General features: G+C 35.3%; 1 protein-coding gene across 1 annotated transcript in view; it reads right to left on the reverse strand.

Moving 5' to 3' along the window:
• Positions 1–22,145, reverse strand: part of LOC129758685 (acetyl-coenzyme A synthetase) — a 54,842-nt gene extending 32,697 nt beyond the window's left edge. The window contains exon 1 of the mRNA XM_055756261.1: positions 21,181–22,145. Within this exon, the coding sequence (XP_055612236.1) occupies positions 21,181–21,491 (311 nt within the window). The 5' untranslated portion in view covers positions 21,492–22,145. The remainder of the gene's footprint in view (positions 1–21,180) is intronic.
• Between the last annotated feature and the right edge of the window lie 465 nt (positions 22,146–22,610).

The following is a 22,610-nucleotide window of genomic DNA, read 5'->3' on the forward strand; positions in this document are numbered from 1 at the left end:
ACCAGATATTTCTTCGCGAACTTTGAAAGTTTCATGTGCTTGAAAATATCTGCTACCTTTCCCCTTCCTTTTGCTGTATAAAACTCCTGTCCTGGAAGCTGCTTGTAGTCGGCTTTGACGTAGGTTTCGTCGTCCATTACCACGCAGTCAAACTTCGTCAGCATCGTCGTGTACAGCCTCCGGGATCGCGCTTTGGCCGTCGTATTTTGTTTATCATCGTGATTTGGAGTCACTACCTTCTTGTAATTCGATAGTCCGGCTCGTTTTTGGCTCGATGCACGGTTGTAGACGATACACCCAGCTTATTATTTGCGGCATCTCGGAGAGAGAGGTTAGGGTTTCTCATGAAACTACCGGAAACTCTCTTTGTCGTCTCAGCGGCTTCCGGTTTTCGATTTCCCCCCGATCCAGACTTCCTGACTGTCGACAAACGTTCCCCAGACACTTTAATTACATTCGTAACGGTTGATTTGACAACTTTTAGCGATTTTGCCAGCTTTGCGTGCGACTAGCTCGGATTTTCGCGATGCGCGAGCAAAATTTTGTTACGCTGCTCTTCTTCCTTGGACGGTATTTTGACAACTGAACAGTGAATTCCAAAATCAAAATAGGAGCAATATTCTACACACACACACTTTCAAAATGAGGGGTGTTCAGATTGTTTAAATACAAAATTGAAAGAAATACGTCAAGTTGATATTGACCAAATTTAGACCGTATCACCCTTTAGAAAGCCCTATTTCATCAGCAAAAACCGGGTGACAATTAAGTTCCCGTACGTTTAAAAATGCTTTTAATTGTAACCCTGCTTAGTAATAGTTGTTAGCAGTATTGGTCTTGAAGGTACACTAAAAAAACGTCACAGTGGTCCTTCCAGGAGCACAGGTTTGATCTTTTTCACGGAAAATGCCGAAGAAAATTTGAGGATTTTATTTTGGCTGTAGAATGTTTTGGCCTACCCTACTTGAGCAATCGGTGGTAGTTTAGTGGCTCAATAGTGAAAATCTTGGCGTTGGTGGAGAAAAGACTGTGAAGAGTTGTAGTAGCGAGCAGCCGCAAAGGCATGAACTTACTGAAAGATTCTATGGAAGTCTACAGAAGGTATTTTGAGCTATACTTGTATGTTTTTCGGTTCAACCTGATAGCCGAGATTCCAAAGAATGTTACCATTGTTCGGTTGATTTGAATTGATTGTATCAAAATAGATCTGGCTTGTTGGAGTAATCATAAAAAAGTACGGGTACTTTTTTGTCACCTTTTATCAAACCAACTTGATTCAGAATTATTATTTGAAAAATTTTTAAAGACTGTTGAAATGTTGAAAATGTGCAACGGTGAGCAGAAGACATTTATGTCTGTCTGTCTGTGTGTCTGTCTGTTCCCTATAGACTCGGAAACTATTAAACCGATTAGATTGAAACTTGGCAGGTGGAAGCTTCTGAGGACGGGGAAGGTTCCTATTACAGTTTGAGACTCTTCCCTCTTACTTTGAGGGGGAATCTCTCAAGCAAAATAGAAATGTTTGCATAACTTGAGTACCTTTCATTCAAATGGTACCATATTTGGCATAGGAGGGTTTTTGGCCACAAGAAATAGTTCTATGAGTATTTGGCACCCCTTCCTTTGTCCAGTAAGGGGATATGATGGGGAGAAGGGGGCTTTCTTACAATTTTTTACATAACTCGAGAATTAGTCAACAAATGGATCCAGATTTGAAATGCGAGAATATTTGGATACGAGAAATGTTTCTATTGGTTGACACCCTTCCTTCTTTCAGTGACGAGAAAGAAAGAAGAAGGAGGGGGGGGGGCTTTCATACATTTTTTATTGAATAAATCGATAACTATTCGAGCATGGAACCAAGTTGGCAGAGGAATTTATTTGGATGTGGGAAAAGGTTCTATGGTTGTTTGACACTCCTTCCAACTTGCATTGGGAGGATAGGAAGAGGGTAGAGAGCCCAAACATTTTTTTTTGCAATACTATAGAACTGATCAAACGAGGGGAATCATATTTGTGATGCGATGGTATTTAGATAAACGAAATGTTCCCAAGATGGCATTTTTTTGCATATCTGGAGAAATAATCAAGTAAATGGAACTAAGTTTGGCATAGGTTGATATTTGAATACGGAAAAAAACTTTCTGGTAGTTTGAGACCCCTCCTTAATCCCAGTAAACAAATAGATAGTAGAAGGGGCCACCGCAGTTTTTGTCTCATGTTTGCGAGAATGAATCAGTCGAAGAAACGAATTTGGTATTGGATTGTATATTGCTACGAGTTATGTTTCTATAATTTAAGACCCTTCCCTTTTTCCATACATTTTGTAGCATATTTATAGAATTAGTCATACGAAAGAAACCAACTTTGTATAAAAGGGTAATTGGCATGGAGAATTGTTTCTATGTTTATAAGGGAAACCTCCAGTGGGGGGAAGAATAATTCGATAAAATTTTAAGCAAAAGGGGTCAAATTTGTCATAGGAAAGGATATGGAAATTAGAATTTCAGACTACTCCTGCTTTTTTTTCAGAACTTGAGAAATGATTGACAGAATTTTCCATAGAGGGGATTGATGTACGAGAATGTTTTTCTTGAGTATTATACAGGAGGACTCTCATTATTTTTGTTTAATGGCTTGGAAACTGATCAAGCAAATGGAACTAAATTTGGCATACGGGAGAAAGTGTATACAAGTAAAACATTTTTTTTTCAGAATTTAGAAGCTTATGAATAAATGAATACAGAGTCCTTATTTTAGATACTACATAATGGTTTGAAACAAATTTTATGTCAGGGTTTGGGAACTGAAAAGAATTCTTAAGAAAATAAGAATGAAACTCTTTTGTAGTAAAATTCGGAACTCAAGTTGCAGTTTTCATTTCAATAAATAATTATACATAACTAGCTGACCCGGTGTGCTTTTAAAAATTAATAAATTGTTTGAAAATAATATCACTATAAATAAATTTTCGATATCTTTACAATGAGAGCTTTCACATTAAATTATTAATGGGAATGCAAAGACGATTAAATTCTCTGAAATGTGTTTTCCAAACTTGATCTGAATTTTTTTTTCAAAAATGGTTTAAGATTTGTTATTAAGAGCACGTTTTTATTTTCCTTCCCATTCTGCAGTGTGGGGCGGGTCCATAACAACATTTTTCGTTACCAAATTTCACATATGGCTCCATTTGCTTGATTAGTTTTCGAGCTATACATCATTATCTACTTCCCGTTTCTCCCCTGGAAGAAGGAGAGGTCTGAATCTTAAAAAAAATCCTATCATGTAAAATATGATTGCTTTAGCTTGAAAAGTTTTAGAAGCTATGCTATAAAACCTCCCCCATTCCTGGATCTGTTTTGTATGGCGGGTTTCGTGACTGATTTTTAACCATGATTTTTTGCCCAACAATTCACGAATACAAAAAAAAATTAAAACGAATTAAAACGAATTATGTTAGTGGCTATATGGTTATTCATTTTTCGTATTAAATCGTAACTTTAGAAAACTGGTCCTAAACTTTCAGGGTGAGCTAAATTCACTTCTATCGATGGTTGAAATCTTTGAATTTGTTGAAGAGTCTGGTTTATCAAACTTAGTTGATTTGGGCATAAGATAAGCATTTTTGGGAGAGTCTTCCTTATCTTAAAATAACTTGCTCTATATTCAAATCATGCCCAATCTTCAAAATTATTTTGCAAATTCAAAGATTTGAAGCTTCGGAGAAAATAAACCAAATTTTCAAAAAAAAAAAAGTAAGAGATAAAAATTATTAATTTTTCGGATCAAATTTTCTTGATGCAAACTTGAACCAAATTTATGATTTTAGTATGAAATTTGGATATAAAAACTGGTTTCTGAAACATAAAATGCCAAATTTTGATGTCTTTAATTTGTAAATAATGTTATACAATACACTGAGAAAATATAGAATTTTGTGCAGATTTTTCAAATATTTTTCATAAAGAACTAATTCTATAATGAAATCCTGTGGATGATCAATTTGGGTTTTTCAGATGAACGAAATAACTGAAATTCTACCTATTATTTGTGATTTTCAATTGAATTGTGTTTGACGAGAAACATCGCAATTCGACATTCTATGTCTCAGAAACCCCTGGACTGAATTTTTATTTAGCATTTTTAAGTTACTGCAAATGTTGTGTTCGATTTTGTCTAATAATGTCAAAGACTCAAATGCAGTCCATTCGAGTTATACTTCGAAGTGTAGCACACTGTTGGCAATCTAAAAAACGAGATATCTCGTATTTGGAACGCAAGTTTAGTTCATGATCCCTAGAATTTCTCGACAATTCATGTTGATTGTAAAATTTATTTACAATTTGAACCTTTTTCTGAATTTTGAATCTGCATTCTGAATCTGAATTCTGAACCTAAGTTCAAAAATTCCGCTTTGAATCTGTATCCGAATTTCCATACGGTCAATGAAATGTACAAAAAGTTCGATTTTATTCCAGATCTAATTCCAGATCACAATTTTATGAGCCAAGTTTTAGAGCCCTCATTCATGAATCTATTTTTAAATTCTTTAGTTGAGGTTTAATCTAAATTGAGTATTTAAATTATATATTTTCAATCTGTATTGTGAATCAGTATTAAAATATGAATCTACAAAGATCTGAATCTTCTTCTGCACCAATTAAAATAAAATTGATTCCACTAATAATCTCAAGTTTATATGGGTTCAGTTTTTTCCTATTGCAAGCATAGGATAGTAGTTTTTTCATTTGATTTATGTAGGTCTCTCGGTGAAGTGATTGTAAAATTTATTTACAATTTGAACCTTTTTCTGAATTTTGAATCTGCATTCTGAATCTGAATTCTGAACCTAAGTTCAAAAATTCCGCTTTGAATCTGTATCCGAATTTCCATACGGTCAATGAAATGTACAAAAAGTTCGATTTTATTCCAGATCTAATTCCAGATCACAATTTTATGAGCCAAGTTTTAGAGCCCTCATTCATGAATCTATTTTTAAATTCTTTAGTTGAGGTTTAATCTAAATTGAGTATTTAAATTATATATTTTCAATCTGTATTGTGAATCAGTATTAAAATATGAATCTACAAAGATCTGAATCTTCTTCTGCACCAATTAAAATAAAATTGATTCCACTAATAATCTCAAGTTTATATGGGTTCAGTTTTTTCCTATTGCAAGCATAGGATAGTAGTTTTTTCATTTGATTTATGTAGGTCTCTCGGTGAAGTTCGACCTGGTTCCACTTTTCTAGAAACTACGGAGACTAGAATTAATTACCAAACCGATGAGTCCAATTTTCAGCTCCCTTTTCGGAGAACTTGAATTTGAATCAAATTTTAATTCTATGATAGAAGCACGCCAAACAATCGATATGATCTGGTCAAGCGTATCCAACAGTTTGAAGAAGTAAGCTCCCCAGGAAAAGAATTTCAAAAGTGTAGGATATCGGCAAAACTTCAATTTTCTAGATTTACCATTCTCTGTCTCAAACGAACTGATAAGTGCAAATTCACCATAGGACTTGTACCTTTTTCCTTGTTGTTTAGCGTTTTGTTATGAAAAATCCTTCCCTGGGCAGTTGCTAAAGTTCATACACCTTTCTTTATGCGGTGTGACCCAGTTCCAATTTTTTTTTCCCTCGATTGCGAGTGCACCGACTTGTTGTTGCCAAGTTATCACACACCAAATTGTAATCCGATTCCAAGTTCGTAGTTGTAACAAGAAAAAAATGCTTTAAAATTCAAAATCACTGTCATGACTTTAGCGACGACACAATACGCGACGCGTTTTGTTACACTTCCATTGATCGTTGAAGTTTTTGGTGGTATTTGTAATGCATGTAAGTGCGATAAATCGAGCGGATTTCCATCGATGACCCTGCACAACAAATGCTGTGCGTGTTTGGGACACGAAATGTATTGGTGCTGTTAAAGAAGACTATCGCTTCAGACATTGGTCAATTTCCCGCGCCTTTTGACTCCTTCAGTTGCTGGTCATTTAGCACGATAGTAAAAAGTTTCTGCTGGGTAGTTGGTTGCCGAAATCATTATCATCAACACGGATGGCACACAACGGTTTTTGCGACACCTCGCATGTGTGGTGCCTTGCCAAAGCTCAGTCGGTCAATTCGCTGGTGCTTCCAGCGACCTGATTCGTGATGGTTTTTCTTCAACATTTTCTCAAAGTCAGCACAAGTGGTGCGCAGTTCAATTATTCACATTAATTTGAGCTGCGAACGATTTGGAAACCCTTCGTTGTCTTCTTTTCATCGTCGTACCTACAGTCCAGCATATGTACAAACCTTCCATAGTTTAACATTGTTTCAGAAGACGGCGACGGCGATTCGAATTTGCTCAGACGCCAATGACGTCTGCGAGGTTTTTTGCTTCTTGTGTTTATAGAATTTTACCATCATGCTGTTTGTTTGATGCGTACGGATACAGTTTTTTTTCTTTTGAAAATAAAGGAAAATCGAGCAGGAGAGGGTCAAAAAGCAAGAGAGAGAGAGAAAAAGCAGAAAAAGCATGGAAAGTCATGTCAGAGGAAAACAATTCACTTTCCTTAGCTGACTGACACGCTGCCCGGTCCGGAGTAAGGGAAAAATCAATGGCTGGCGCTGCTGACGTAAGCGCAATTTGTCAGCTGGATCACTCTGTGCTTCCGTTTGGGGTTTGTGGGGAGGATTTGAGTGCTAGGTACCTAATCGAAAATTGTTACTTGCGATTGTTACCTTTTGGTTGGAATCAAATCGTTGAACAATGGAGATAAAGTGCCTTTTTAACTACTAATTCTAATTTTGTAAACAATCCAGAAAAAAAAAACTAATTTAGACTGGAAAATTTTGAACAAAAATAAACCTATCTTGTAAGATTTTTTTTCGAGGAATCGAATGAAGGCTGTTTGAGACACCGCGTCAAAGTCTTCGAAACATACTAAAAGAACAACTGAACTTATGCATTGATGAGCTTAGGGTCACCGGTGGGAATTCTAATACAGGAAATATTGCCAGGAAATTCTTCGAGAAACGGATTGAAGTTGCACGAATTACGGGACTGAATGTTCAGCTTTTGGAAAAGTTTTACGTGATTTTAACCATTATCAACAGTAGCTAATTTGAAGGGTATACTGAAGAAATTCGGGTGCTTTATAACAATTTATATAGCTGGTATCCCGTTTTTCCAACCGTACACAAATTGTTAGTGCATGGAGCAGCATACATAAAACATAATATTTTACCCATAGGCATGTATTCGGAAGAAGCTGGTGAAACAAGAAACAGAAGTTTACGAAGATTTCGAGGAAACCACTCCAGAAAGTTCGATCGTGTGGTTAGTCTGGAGGATGTTTTTAAAAGACTCCTCCTGACATCAGATCCGTACTTCTCGCTATCCAATAGAAAATGTATGAAATATTCAAAAATCAGCCTTCCTGAATGCAGCCGTCATTTGATCTGTGACCCTTAACGCGTTTTTTTTATTAGTTTCATTATTGCTAGAATTTAAGTGTTTTTTTGTTTTCTATGAATTTTTTATTGATTTCTCAAATAAACTTTTTTTTCCGTTTTTCCGTTTCTGTTAACTATAATGATGATATAAATGTTACGATGTGTACGGTTATTCCTCACGCAGCCAAAAGTAGTCAAAAATAATATAGAAAGGTTATATGAAAAATGGCAATTTTGGTCAAGTTCAAATGTAAATAAAATGCTTTAAACAAAAAACACCTCTCCAGTTTTTTGATATAATGTAGATTTTAACATGTTCTTTCAAACGAATTAAAGTTTGATTTTTTTGGTTTGCTCCATTTGAAGTTATGGCTCTTACAAAACGGCCATTTTTGAACACAAAATTCATGATAACTGCGAATCAAAAGCAGATATTAGAAATCTGTTTGCTACAAAAGATGAGCATATTGATTTGCTAAATGCTTGCCGAACACATGGTTTTGATAAATTGATACCCAACAAAGTTATAACAAAAAAACTTGTTTTTGTTGGACCACCCTAACTTGTACACAAAAAATCATCATAAAACCTAAACGTTAATAGATAGACATTCAAAGTCTTCTACAAAGTTTCATCAATTATGTTGTTCTACATAATTGCTGAACATGATACAGCACTATCTCCTTACAGTAAAAAAAATAATTTTCGTATCTAAAGAGTTTTATGAACCACCCTAAAAATGTTTCATTCAAAAATAGCGCCTTGAAATGATGTACAACTTTGTCTTGGACACCAAATGTCTTAAACCTAAGGCAAGAGCGCAAATAATTGTTTCCCGCTAAATTTCATTTCTGGACCACTGTGCAGTGGCATTTTAATCCAGCTTCCAAAAATCGTTGAATAGGCAAAACATTCTCTCTCTTTCTCAATTTCACCTTATCGTATCAGATAGGTCACAATGATGGTGATGACAATCGAATACGTTACCACAAGGCCACGCCTAGATGTTATTCTAACTGAAACTAAAACTCGAAATGATATGATATGATTTTATAGCATATCTGCAAGCGCACCCATCAGCAAGGAAGAAAGCACCTCGGTACACTTTAACTTAGTTATTCTCGATTAGAGTTGGAATTCAAAATGTATAGTTTGAAAATGAAATGTAGAAAATACAAAGTCCCTCTTCTCAATTTGAATCAATTTGAAAAATCTGTAAATGAAGCATTTCGAGTTCAATGATTTAAGGTGGATATGAGTAGTCAATCAAGCTAAGCTAAGCTAAGCTTAGTAAATCACGATTAGAGTTCGTTTGTGCCCTTTTGGTGACTTTAAGTCCCTTAAAACGTACATATATAACTCTTTTGCAACTTTCAAGTTCATTGATGAGAACATAAAGTTCATTCATGGGAATTGGGCAAAACATAACACCTACAACGTACATATAAATCTTTTTTGCTACTTTCAAGTTCATTAATGAGTACTTAAGCTCACTAAAGGAAATTGGACAGTTGTTTCTCTTTATCAACCAATATGTAGACCTTCTTTCAAGTAAATATGTGACTTTCGGTCGCTCGGACCATTAAACTGAGTTGATTTCGGGTCAAACCCTGGGGTCTTTTTAAGACCGTTTTATTTTGGTTCAAACCTCATCCTGTTACCAAACAGTGTAACAAATGGTTTTTTTTGTTGTTAATTGACGTGTTTGGTAGTTTTAGTTTTTAGTTTTTTTCAGTGTATTCTTCAATCCCTTCCATTATCCCTTTTTGTTTCCATTTTGCGGCATGGGTCAGTATTGAAGGCTGATGTTGTGAAAACGCATCTAGCAACACTGGGCAGAAAAGAGGGAAAACGACACGGAAGAAGGAATTCGGGGCAGAAAGTTTGAGACCGTCAGCAAAATCGGTCGTAGATACGAACGCGCGCATCCGGGTGAACCATCATCACGAACACCTCGTGGTCCGGCAGATTGATCAGGAGGCCAGGGACACCGGTCCTCAAGATCCGGAGTTTACCAGCCGTGAGGGCTCAGGTGTCGTTGCTCCGTTGCGGAGTAACCCAGAAGTCTCCTCGAGAACAGCCGACCACGTGTCAGGCATTCCTCCGTCACCACAGGAATCGCCACGCCAAATAACCACTGGTCATCAAATCCAGGAAGAAGTCGATCGCTGCAGCTCCATTCCCGGTCATACGAATCGAGGGTCCGCCAGTCACCCGTCGCCGGAAATCCCGGTGTTGGTTCTGTGTCCGCCATTACCACCGGAAGCAACAGGAAGGCCCACGTGTTCCGAAGTCACTACCAGGTATGATCAACTCAGCACACATCCGTACCCTAACGCCGTATGTTGACCCTTATCCTTCTACACTGAAAACCCGAATATATGAATAAAATGTAATTTTTTCCTCTTTATGCACGTCAATCCGAAATCCCAGTCTATTTCTGTTCTACCAAAGTCCGCTGTTGAGTGACCGTTATCGTTGTCGAGAGTCCGCCACAGACAAGTGTAGCTGATCCTGAGAAGGAACAGTCCGGTTGAGCTAGTCGGCTGTTACAATCCATAATTTTTTGGAAAATGTTTAAGTAACCTTTACATGAGTAAAGTTGAACTTTTAGGTTTGTATGGTATAATTAAATATTTTGTACTGAAAAAATCAACATCATTTTTGTGTATTCTGTGTAATCGAGGCTGCTAATGGTTTATGTGCCAATTTATAAATTATCTAAAGGAAATGTTCCGCTGAACAAACTTTATCCAAGATCGTTAATTCGTATATTAATAGCCAAAACACTTATTAGCTATTTAACAGGGGTGACTTTTGGCATTGATAAAAAATCAATTCAATTGACATCACCGCTACTGCATCGCGTAATATTGCATGAAAAGTAGTCATGCAATACTTCGCTAGACAGCCAGCAGTGATGTCAATTGAATTTATTGTTTTTATTGCCTGTTAATTAAGTAAAAAATTATCGTTCAAAAAATAATTTTAGTGTAAAGTCTGCTGCATTTAATATTGGAACACAAACAATTGCGTGTAGTTCGATCATTTATTAACGAATTCATAATTTGTTTTTCATCCAAATGTAGCATTTTCTTTACTCTTTCATAAAAAAAATTAAAAAAATTATTCATTGCTGTTTCGAAGAAATTCTCGTACTTTTCCCGTAATACGGCACATTAGGCGGCGCACACCCTTTTCGTCCACCGTTTTGGCGATTTGATTCCACCAGTTCTTCATTTGAGTCATGTTCCTAACAAGTTTTCCCTTTGCCTTAAGCCTCCGATTCGTGATTGCCCAGTATTTCTCTATTGGCCGGAACTGGGGGCAGTTTGGGGGGTTGAGGTCCTTCGGTATTACGCTGACCCCGTTCGTTGCGTACCATTCCATAACCGTTTTGCTGTAATGGCAGCTGGCGAGGTCCGGCCAAAACATTACTGGACGGTCGTGGGCACGAATAAACGGCAGAATCCGTTTCTGTAGGCACTCTTTTTTGTAGACTTCTGATGTCATTGTCTTGTCAGTGAGAAAGACTTTGGTTTTCTGTCCACAACTGCATATCCCCTGCCAAATCATGTACTTGCGGGCGAATTTATCCGCAAACACGAACTTAAATTTTGCAGGTACATCCCCCCGAGCCGTCGCCAAATAAAATTTTTGACCTGAGATTTGCCCAAAGTCCGCCTTCACGTAGGTCTCATCGTCCATCAGAATACATCCGTCGAACTTGGTCAGCACTTGGTCGTACAGCTTTCGAGCACGGATTCTGGCCACATTGTTCTGCTTCAGCGTCCGATTTGGCTGTTTGCTGGCTCGGAATGACCTTATTCCTTCCCGGAGACGAATTCGTCGCACCGTACTGTGAGCGGCCTGGAACTTATTGGCCAAATCGCGGTCTGAAGATTGGGATTCCTCTTGACGGCCTTGATGACTTTCCCACGCAGTTTCCGGTCGACAGTTCCACTCCGACGCTTCGAATGCGGCTTCCGAACCGTCGTCAATGTTTCCTTGTACTGCTTGATAACACGCCATACGGTATTTCTGGGCATTTTAAGCTGTTTAGCTAGCTTCGATGCCGACGACAATGGATTTTCAAGAAAACTGTGCACAATTTGATCTCTCCGTTCGGCTTCCATGGCGGTTGTTTACAAAATGCTATCGTTTGGTGTTATGACATAAATACATGGTGAAAGGTAATGAATTTCCCGACACGTGGGTGAAAAAAGTTTCCAAATCCGTCCACTAGGAGCGCCACAATGAGCAAAAGAATTTGTTCCAATATTAAATGAAGCAGACTTTACACTGAACAGGTTTGAATGCCAGAGTAGCTCACGGTGTGTTTCGTAGAAGGACTTAAAGAAAAAAAATACAGTAACGCTAGTTTTTGCATGGGCAGAAAGTAGAGCTTTTCCCGGTTCATTTCCACCAGAAATTAAAATATTTGGTCGGTGACCCCCCATACAAATTTTTTTTTCAAAATTTTCTATTTGAAATCTTTATCAAATATACATATATTTCTAGTGTTTTTGAATTTCAGAGGTGCTTAGTTTACTTAGTTCTTACTTTCAATATTTTCAAATTAAACTCAACAATCATATCGAAAACTTTGAAAAATTTTAAAAATTATTTCAAACTAGTTACAGAGCTATTAAAACGAAGAAAATTGCATAAAAATATCTTTTAATCCTGAAATTTATAAACAGCAAGCAAATCCTGTCAGCAGTCTGAGAGGGTAAAATTATCTGAAATTTTAAAAATTATTTGGAATAATTTGAATCTATTTGAATCCGTTATCTTTATATATTCTGCTTGTGGAAACACTGCAGAGTATTTCATTTAAAAAGAATTAAGAAAATCAGTTAATACAAGAAACTGCTATAACCTTTTTGTGATAACGCTTATCGTGTTGCGCTCTGGAGTAGAAACGTTTGTCTTAATTCAAGCTTTTAAAAAATAGAAAAAAAATCAATATTCAAAAGTAAATGATTTGTTAAAAACAATTTGTGATAAGAATTCAGTTTTCATACTTTTCCTGAGTCAAATGTCCAAAATCTCATTCGCACTTCAGACTCAATGCAAAACAGTTCAGCAGTTTAATCACTGATTAATCTTGCTCAAATTTTGCATGTTATTTTCTTTTCATAAAATGATTATTATCAAGCTGGAGTGTTTTATAAGTCATTTTATTTCTATTTTGAGTGCCGATTTTAGTAACTCTCCTGTACTCTGTGATTCTCACATTTTATTCAAAGAGCAAGCATTACTTGTAAAGTTAAATAATCCTAGCTCTTACAGTTCTCAACCCACTATACTATTACAATAATCTCTTGTATTCTTTATTTTAAATTGAATTTTGAAGTTTTTAGGATTTTTTTTAAATGGATGAATCTAATCTAAAACTGTGATATATTTGAAATTACCCAAAAAATTGCATTTCTATCTAATTGTCGATCTTAAATTTACAAAAATCAACAGTATTGTTGGCAAAAGTGAATTGAAAATGATCGACAGCGAACTAGCCTGAAACGCGTTAGATTCATCATGTTTTGTTCTTCCCATACTTATTTTAGTTTTTCTACTGAACACTGCAGTCATTTTCTATTATTTAAAAAAACAGTAATGAAGCATTAATGTAACAGGAAAAAAATCATAATTTCTTCAATTTTATACCAGTTGTGGTAAAAACCTCTAGAAATCATAATTTTGAATTAACCATAGAAATCCATGAAAACTAAAAAAAAAAATAAAGTGCAAAAATCTGGTCTAAAACTGTCGATGAAATTGAAACTTCTCCTGAAAAATTTTAGTTTCATCTTTAATCCATTTATTCAAAATTATCAACAGTGTATAAAGTCTTACGCAAAAATGAAGTTCAGATGATTGATAGAAAATTTATTCACCTTCAATATGAGGAAAAGTAATTTGAAATTTATTTTTTTGAAGCCAAAGATGTACGGATTTCAGTGCAATTACTTTTACTTTTAACTAAATTTTGTATTTTAAATTCTATTGAAAACTGGTCTGCTGAGATTTGTTTAAATTGTAATCTTAGATAAAACAAAATGAAAAATACTAAAACGAGTGGTATCAAACATATATTTTTTCTAAAATGCGTATTTCTATGCATACAAGTATTTTGGAATTTATTCAAAAAACAAGGTTGAAAATTTTTTTTTTAATATTTCTTTGGAAACCTATCAAAGGATTTGGGCTTGTGATATAGCTCAGTTGGCAAGTCTGTTGTCTCCTGAGCCGATGTCCGTGAGTTCGAGCCCAAGAGTAAACATCGAACGCAGTTGTACCGGATAAGTTTTTCAATAACGATCCGCCAACTGCAACGTTGATAAAGTCGCGAATGCCATAAAGATGGTAAAACGACTATAATCGAAACAAAAAAAAATCAAAGGATGTTGGACTATTCTTATTCATTTATCTTAAAATTTCATTGAATCAGAAAAAGTTTTACAAGAATACACATATGAATGTAAATATAGGTTTCATTTGGATATCACCCATTATAACAAGGATATTCCAAATAATAAATTTCAAATAAAATGTTCATATAAAATAAGCTTTTTAGTCGAAATCACTTATATTAATAGACGTTGAAATATTTTTATGTTTCAGAATGACAAAAACTTGAATAAAAAATAAAAAAAATATGTTTTGAGGATAAAGATTGCAATTCCACTGGAATAATTTTTCAGATTGAAAATTTATAAATATAGACTATAAATCTTCAAAAAAACAAATCCTATGGGGACTCACCGACCAAATATTTTAATTTTGCCTGGAAATGACTCAGAAAAGCCTAAATTTTCAATTTCTGAAAAAAATAGAGTTACTGTTTTTTTTTTCTTTTAAACATTTTCTAGAAACACACCGTGAGCTCGAAACGTAAGGACAACTGGTGAAAAAGTATTAATCATTTAAAAACTCGTCAAAGTCAATTAGGTCATTTGCAACCTATCGCGGCGATAAACAAAAAATCCGATAATAAAAATGCAACACATTGCAACAAAAACTGATGAACTTGTGTTGTTGAATTAACAAGTATTTCAAGTTTAGTAAATAGCTCGAGTCGCAATGTGGAATTTGAATGAAATATTTGTTATAATACATGCTTGAAAATCAACTGCAAAGCTAGAAGATTAATTTTAGTTGGCAGTGGGGTAAAAGTAATTTATTGGGAGACACTTTTGGCTAGTGTTATGGTGAACCATAATAGTTACTTCTCTTCCTATAACTTCTTTCAGTTCCTATTGGAAGCTTTCAGTTCATAAGAAGGCATGATCATGTTTGGTTTAACGGCGACAAAAAATTACTAACTATCTTGAAGAAATAAAGAAATTGTAAAATAACGAATGAATAAAGGTTGATTCTTTTACCATTCATAATTATTCGTACGAAATTCTTTGAACGAAATTAAGACAAATATCGATAATATTTGAAAAAGTAATTGACTCCAAAAGCACATGTGAAACCTGTAAAATTTGAAATTCATCAAGACGCTTTGCATCTAAAAGAAATCATGAAATGAGTAATAGAATTTAGAAGATGCTGTAACCTAAGGAATAATTCAAAAAAAAATACATCTTATGCCCCAATATTACTCCAAAGTCTTGAGTTTTCAGTCTAGGATGCAATTCAAAAGTTATTCTTTGCATTTGTTTTTTAGTGAAATAAACTGTAAAATTTAAAAGAACTGAAGGATATAATTGAAAAACAAAGACTGTCTTGTTTAAAGGACACGAAAAACATTGTTTTGCAAATTTAACATCATTTTCAATGACTGAGAAAACATTATAATAGGGTTGGGTTGAATTCTACCCGTAAAATCTCACTAAAATTAACAGAAGTAACATTAAGGAACGGACTAACCAGAAATGCTAAATAAAATGCCAATCGAAGATAATGGATACAATTTTTAATGGTTCTATTGGCTTAAAACAGTAAACAAGTGTAACCAGAACCATTTTCTTTTGAAAATAAAATGGATTTGAAGACTACTATAAAACTTTTTTAGTCTTATGAAAACAAATTATTTTTACTCAAATACAGGTTTAACAAGAGCTATTTCATCGAAAAATTGTTACGAACCGGACTTTTCCTTCCGTTTTGTGCAATAAAGTTCAATTCCTCTTTCGTTCAGGGAAACTGAAATTCACTGGATCGTTTTTTTACTGTTCGTCCATAAGTCAGCAATTTTCGAAACGGTTTATAATCGTTCAAATTTTAATTTCATTAAATTCAGTTTTATAGGTGCTAAATTTTAGTCCTCTGAGTTAATTGCAACAGATTGAAAAGCAAATATCGAAATCCAATACACCAGCTAGATTGTCCATGTGAACTATCAAAAATCTTATTCTGTTATGTTGGCTAGTTTTAGTAAAAACAATTATGATTCATCAGCTTCAAAAACTTCAACGAAATTTGAGCAAATTACCACGCCTGAACCTGCAAGAATGTGCTAGCATAAAATAAACCCTCATTAAATAATTGTTAAATGCAAAACAAATTTAATTGGAGATCACTCAATAAGAAAGTAAATTTTGAACCTTAGCACTGTTCGGTGGGTGAGAGAAATCTAAAGTTTGAACGATTTTTTTCTTATTTGCATCCAGTCTTCCTGCTTTGGGTTTCGACCACAGACTTTCAAATTTGCCCTACTGCCCCTGAGAAGCGTTGAGCGTTTTATTTTCTAAATTTTATTAGAGAACTTGCATTCCGAGAACGTTGAACAATTTCCAGAACAATTTTTTTCCAATATACCCTACTGTAAGGTTTTTATAATCAACGGAAAATAATGCTCAAATCTTAACAAAAATGTAAAGGAATGACAAGTGGAATTTGGCTACACTAACCTGGAACAAATCAATTTTGAATTTTAAAAATCAGTTAGTCTGAGAATGATTAGTGCAGTGATCAATTTTCAGTATAAGAGATAAAGCTAATGGTTGAAAGGGCTTTGAACTAAAATTTATGTTAAATTAACGTACCGAATCAATAAATGAAACGATTATTAAATTCACATCTTAATTATTTTACCATTTTTATATAACTCTTACAATTGATCACGTATTTCTCACGTATTATGATTCTGAATTCAGAATCTGAATGCTTCTTAAAAATTTCTACCCGCTCATTTTCAACACCTATAAATCACGGTGATTAATCTTAATTAATAGAATCTGAGTTCTAAATCTGAGTTCTGAATCTGAATTCTGAATCTGAATTCTGAATCTGAATTCTGAATCTGAATCTGAATTCTGAATCTGAATTCTTTTTTTTTTTTTTTTGGTACGATTTATTTAACGAGGGATTAACCTGCAGTTTTCACCCTCGAGAAATTTGTTTTGGATTTACATTTAAATCTCGTTGAATAGTTTACACTGTTTTAAAAATTGTATCACTTTTTTCTCCTTTGTTCGGTCGTTTTCTAATTTCTCCGCCAGGCTGCCTTCGGGTAGAATCAGTTGTCTTTGGTCGTCGTATTTCATACACTCCATAATTATATGCTTCACTGTCAGTTGGACACCGCATGCATCGCATAATGGAGTTTCCTTTCCCTCCATTAAATGTTTGTGGGTCATCCTAGTGTGGCCGTTTCTCAGTCTAGTAAGGATTTTTTGCTCTCTCTTATCATTCCTATCATTCCATTTTTCCGTAGTAGATTTTATTTCTCGAAGTTTTATATTCCGTTGGTTTTGCCAGTTTCGTTCGTGATGTAGTTTCAACATTCTTTTGATCCATTTCAGCGCGTCCGCTTTTGGTACATTTATAGCATATCTCTCTCCGTTTCTTCCTGAGTTTGCGAGTCGATCAGCCTCTTCATTACCCAGAATACCAACGTGACCAATCTGAATTCTGAATCTGAATTCTGAATCTGAATTCTGAATCTGAATTCTGAATCTGAATTCTGAATCTGAATTCTGAATCTGAATTCTGAATCTGAATTCTGAATCTGAATTCTGAATCTGAATTCTGAATCTGAATTCTGAATCTGAATTCTGAATCTGAATTCTGAATCTGAATTCTGAATCTGAATTCTGAATCTGAATTCTGAATCTGAATTCTGAATCTGAATTCTGAATCTGAATTCTGAATCTGAATTCTGAATCTGAATTCTGAATCTGAATTCTGAATCTGAATTCTGAATCTGAATTCTGAATCTGAATTCTGAATCTGAATTCTGAATCTGAATTCTGAATCTGAATTCTGAATCTGAATTCTGAATCTGAATTCTGAATCTGAATTCTGAATCTGAATTCTGAATCTGAATTCTGAATCTGAATTCTGAATCTGAATTCTGAATCTGAATTCTGAATCTGAATTCTGAATCTGAATTCTGAATCTGAATTCTGAATCTGAATTCTGAATCTGAATTCTGAATCTGAATTCTTTTTTTTTTTTTTTTTTGGTACGATTTATTTAACGAGGGATTAACCTGCAGTTTTCACCCTCGAGAAATTTGTTTTGGATTTACATTTAAATCTCGTTGAATAGTTTACACTGTTTTAAAAATTGTATCACTTTTTTCTCCTTTGTTCGGTCGTTTTCTAATTTCTCCGCCAGGCTGCCTTCGGGTAGAATCAGTTGTCTTTGGTCGTCGTATTTCATACACTCCATAATTATATGCTTCACTGTCAGTTGGACACCGCATGCATCGCATAATGGAGTTTCCTTTCCCTCCATTAAATGTTTGTGGGTCATCCTAGTGTGGCCGTTTCTCAGTCTAGTAAGGATTTTTTGCTCTCTCTTATCATTCCTATCATTCCATTTTTCCGTAGTAGATTTTATTTCTCGAAGTTTTATATTCCGTTGGTTTTGCCAGTTTCGTTCGTGATGTAGTTTCAACATTCTTTTGATCCATTTCAGCGCGTCCGCTTTTGGTACATTTATAGCATATCTCTCTCCGTTTCTTCCTGAGTTTGCGAGTCGATCAGCCTCTTCATTACCCAGAATACCAACGTGACCAATCTGAATTCTGAATCTGAATTCTGAATCTGAATTCTGAATCTGAATTCTGAATCTGAATTCTGAATCTGAATTCTGAATCTGAATTCTGAATCTGAATTCTGAATCTGAATTCTGAATCTGAATTCTGAATCTGAATTCTGAATCTGAATTCTGAATCTGAATTCTGAATCTGAATTCTGAATCTGAATTCTGAATCTGAATTCTGAATCTGAATTCTGAATCTGAATTCTGAATCTGAATTCTGAATCTGAATTCTGAATCTGAATTCTGAATCTGAATTCTGAATCTGAATTCTGAATCTGAATTCTGAATCTGAATTCTGAATCTGAATTCTGAATCTGAATTCTGAATCTGAATTCTGAATCTGAATTCTGAATCTGAATTCTGAATCTGAATTCTGAATCTGAATTCTGAATCTGAATTCTGAATCTGAATTCTGAATCTGAATTCTGAATCTGAATTCTGAATCTGAATTCTGAATCTGAATTCTGAATCTGAATTCTGAATCTGAATTCTGAATCTGAATTCTGAATCTGAATTCTGAATCTGAATTCTGAATCTGAATTCTGAATCTGAATTCTGAATCTGAATTCTGAATCTGAATTCTGAATCTGAATTCTGAATCTGAATTCTGAATCTGAATTCTGAATCTGAATTCTGAATCTGAATTCTGAATCTGAATTCTGAATCTGAATTCTGAATCTGAATTCTGAATCTGAATTCTGAATCTGAATTCTGAATCTGAATCTGAATTCTGAATCTGAATTCTGAATCTGAATTCTGAATCTGAATTCTGAATCTGAATTCTGAATCTGAATTCTGAATCTGAATTCTGAATCTGAATTCTGAATCTGAATTCTGAATCTGAATTCTGAATCTGAATTCTGAATCTGATTCTGAATCTGAATTCTGAATCTGAATTCTGAATCTGAATTCTGAATCTGAATTCTGAATCTGAATTCTGAATCTGAATTCTGAATCTGAATTCTGAATCTGAATTCTGAATCTGAATTCTGAATCTGAATTCTGAATCTGAATTCTGAATCTGAATTCTGAATCTGAATTCTGAATCTGAATTCTGAATCTGAATTCTGAATTCTGAATCTGAATTCTGAATCTGAATTCTGAATCTGAATTCTGAATCTGAATTCTGAATCTGAATTCTGAATCTGAATTCTGAATCTGAATTCTGAATCTGAATTCTGAATCTGAATTCTGAATCTAAATTCTGAATCTGAATTCTGGATCTGAATTCTGAATCTGAATTCTGAATCTGAATTCTGAATCTGAATTCTGAATCTGAATTCTGAATCTGAATTCTGAATCTGAATTCTGAATCTGAATTCTGAATCTGAATTCTGAATCTGAATTCTGAATCTGAATTCTGAATCTGAATTCTGAATTCTGAATTCTGAATCTGAATTCTGAATCTGAATTCTGAATCTGAATTCTGAATCTGAATTCTGAATCTGAATTCTGAATCTGAATTCTGAATCTGAATTCTGAATCTGAATTCTAGATCTGAATTCTGAATCTGAATTCTCAATCTGAATTCTGAATTCTGAATTCTGAATTCTGAATCTGAATTCTGAATCTGAATTCTGAATCTGAATTCTGAATCTGAATTCTGAATCTGAATTCTGAATCTGAATTCTGAATCTGAATTCTGAATCTGAATTCTGAATCTGAATTCTGAATCTGAATTCTGAATCTGAATTCTGAATCTGAATTCTGAATCTGAATTCTGAATCTGAATTCTGAATCTGAATTCTGAATCTGAATTCTGAATCTGAATTCTGAATCTGAATTCTGAATCTGAATTCTGAATCTGAATTCTGAATCTGAATTCTGAATCTGAATTCTGAATCTGAATTCTGAATCTGAATTCTGAATCTGAATTCTGAATCTGAATTCTGAATCTGAATTCTGAATCTGAATTCTGAATCTGAATTCTGAATCTGAATTCTGAATCTGAATTCTGAATCTGAATTCTGAATCTGAATTCTGAATCTGAATTCTGAATCTGAATTCTGAATCTGAATTCTGAATCTGAATTCTGAATCTGAATTCTGAATCTGAATTCTGAATCTGAATTCTGAATCTGAATTCTGAATCTGAATTCTGAATCTGAATTCTGAATCTGAATTCTGAATCTGAATTCTGAATCTGAATCATGAATCTGAATTCTGAATCTGAATTCTGAATCTGAGTCCTGAATCTGAAGTCTGAATCTGAAATATGATTCTTAACCCTCAACTGCGTGAATTAGAGTAAATACGTTGAGAAAAAAAGTCATTGGAAATAACCTTATTCATCCCTCATTAAGCAATTTGAAAAACCAATAACCAAATTTTTTTTCCAAAAGTTTTAATTGTTAAGTTTCAGGTTGAAATTTTTCACAGTACTGAATTTGGCTATCATTGGGACATATATGGGTTCGTTTGCAGCAGAGGGTTAAACCTGAATCTGAATCTAAAATCTGGATTCCTAGCGAGTATCTAGAAACTGGTGGCAATTTCATCCAAACATCAACAAAGCTTGTCTAAATGCAATCAAAACAAATTCGATTTACTGGCTTCACGAAGAAGAAAAAAAGCACAAACAAGCGAAGCCATTCGAAGGTTGAAAGTACAAGGACGTTGAGCCACCCACCCAGTCGCCCACCCGCGCACTCACAAGGATCTCCAGAATCGCTTCCAACGATAGAAGAAAGAGCTTACATAATGGGGTTCCCCGATTCTCAAACTCACCAGAAATAGGCCACCGTGTCGCCGAGACCATTTTTCACGTTCCGATCCAGTAGATTGTAGCAGATATTGGTCGAGGCGCCTTCCATCCATTTCACGTGAATGGGGCCCTTGGAGATGTCAAAGTTGTAGGAGAAGAAATTTTTCGGATCATAGGGAGTTTCCCAGTGGAACTGTTTGGCCACATTGCTCCAGAACTGGGGCGGATTTTCGATCGACTGCTTGTAAAACTCCTGGTACTGTTCCATGCTATTGATGTACGCATTCGAGGCCACTTCCGGATGTGGGTCGAAAACTTTCGGTTCCGTAGGCATTTTGCTGGTAGTTTTTTCCCCCTTGCACTGGTGGTGATTCACAAAATTGGGCGATAATATTCCCCCGAACTATAAATAAACAACAAGCACTCACAAAACAATATCTCGGACACTCCGAGGGGCACTGCAATCCGATATTTTCTTCCTGCTTAATCTGCGAATCACTTTTATTTTCGATATGTGTGTCTAGTCACTGTGGAGCCGTTTAGTTTTGGTTGGGGCCGCCGAGAGAAGATACTTTTTCACTCCCGAATGGATACACGGTCATCCGACGAATAATTCTATCGCTTTCGGGCACTGTTCTGTTCCCTTCCAAAGATTCTCCGAAGCACGCTCGTGCGCATGTGAACTACCAACGAATGAGCAAAAAACTACGATAACGATGCAAATGTTCTCTTCGAAACCCTACTGAACACGTTTTGCGCGCAATTCTCACCAAACGCTCACTCCAAGTATGTACTCGACTCGAAGTCCTCCAAATCCAGACGGTTGTAATGATGATTACTCACAATAAATCCACCCAATAACCCCTCTACTAGCAGATTGTAGTAGACTATTAGAGAAAAACAATCACTTTATCAGAGTTAAGCTCAAGGAATTAGTCACAACAGCTCAACTAAGTACCTACTACATCCAATCGCAGCAACGAAATCTTGTCTACTAATCGCCAACAGCACCTGGCGAAACTGTTTTCCTTCCCGGTTGAAGCAGGCGTCGCGACGTCGTCATCCGTCGACCGAAAAATTGGTTGGTGATTGCAACGGTCAATTCTTTAGACATCACACCAAATTCAGCTAAACAGAAGGACTCCTTACTGGAGAAGGCGAGGGTGAGGGAGGAATGGTTGTTATCAGTAACATACGTTAGGCCACGCGCCCGCATATTTCTCCCGAATTCTCGCGCGGTGGCGTCGTTCTCTTCCGTTCTCTTCTGTTTAAGTTAGAGCGACGTCGTGATTGTCATGCCAGATGCATCGGATGATTTCATGCCATACCTTTTGAATGAGCTATTGTGATACAAACAGGAAGAAAAGTGTTGAAATCGTGAGGGATTTTTAGCACTGACTCGATTATTCATATTTTTGGGAATTGTGAAAACCTGTGATAAGAATGCCCAAAA

Source organism: Uranotaenia lowii, chromosome 3 (genome assembly GCF_029784155.1).
Source record: "Uranotaenia lowii strain MFRU-FL chromosome 3, ASM2978415v1, whole genome shotgun sequence".
Lineage (NCBI taxonomy): Eukaryota > Metazoa > Arthropoda > Insecta > Diptera > Culicidae > Uranotaenia > Uranotaenia lowii.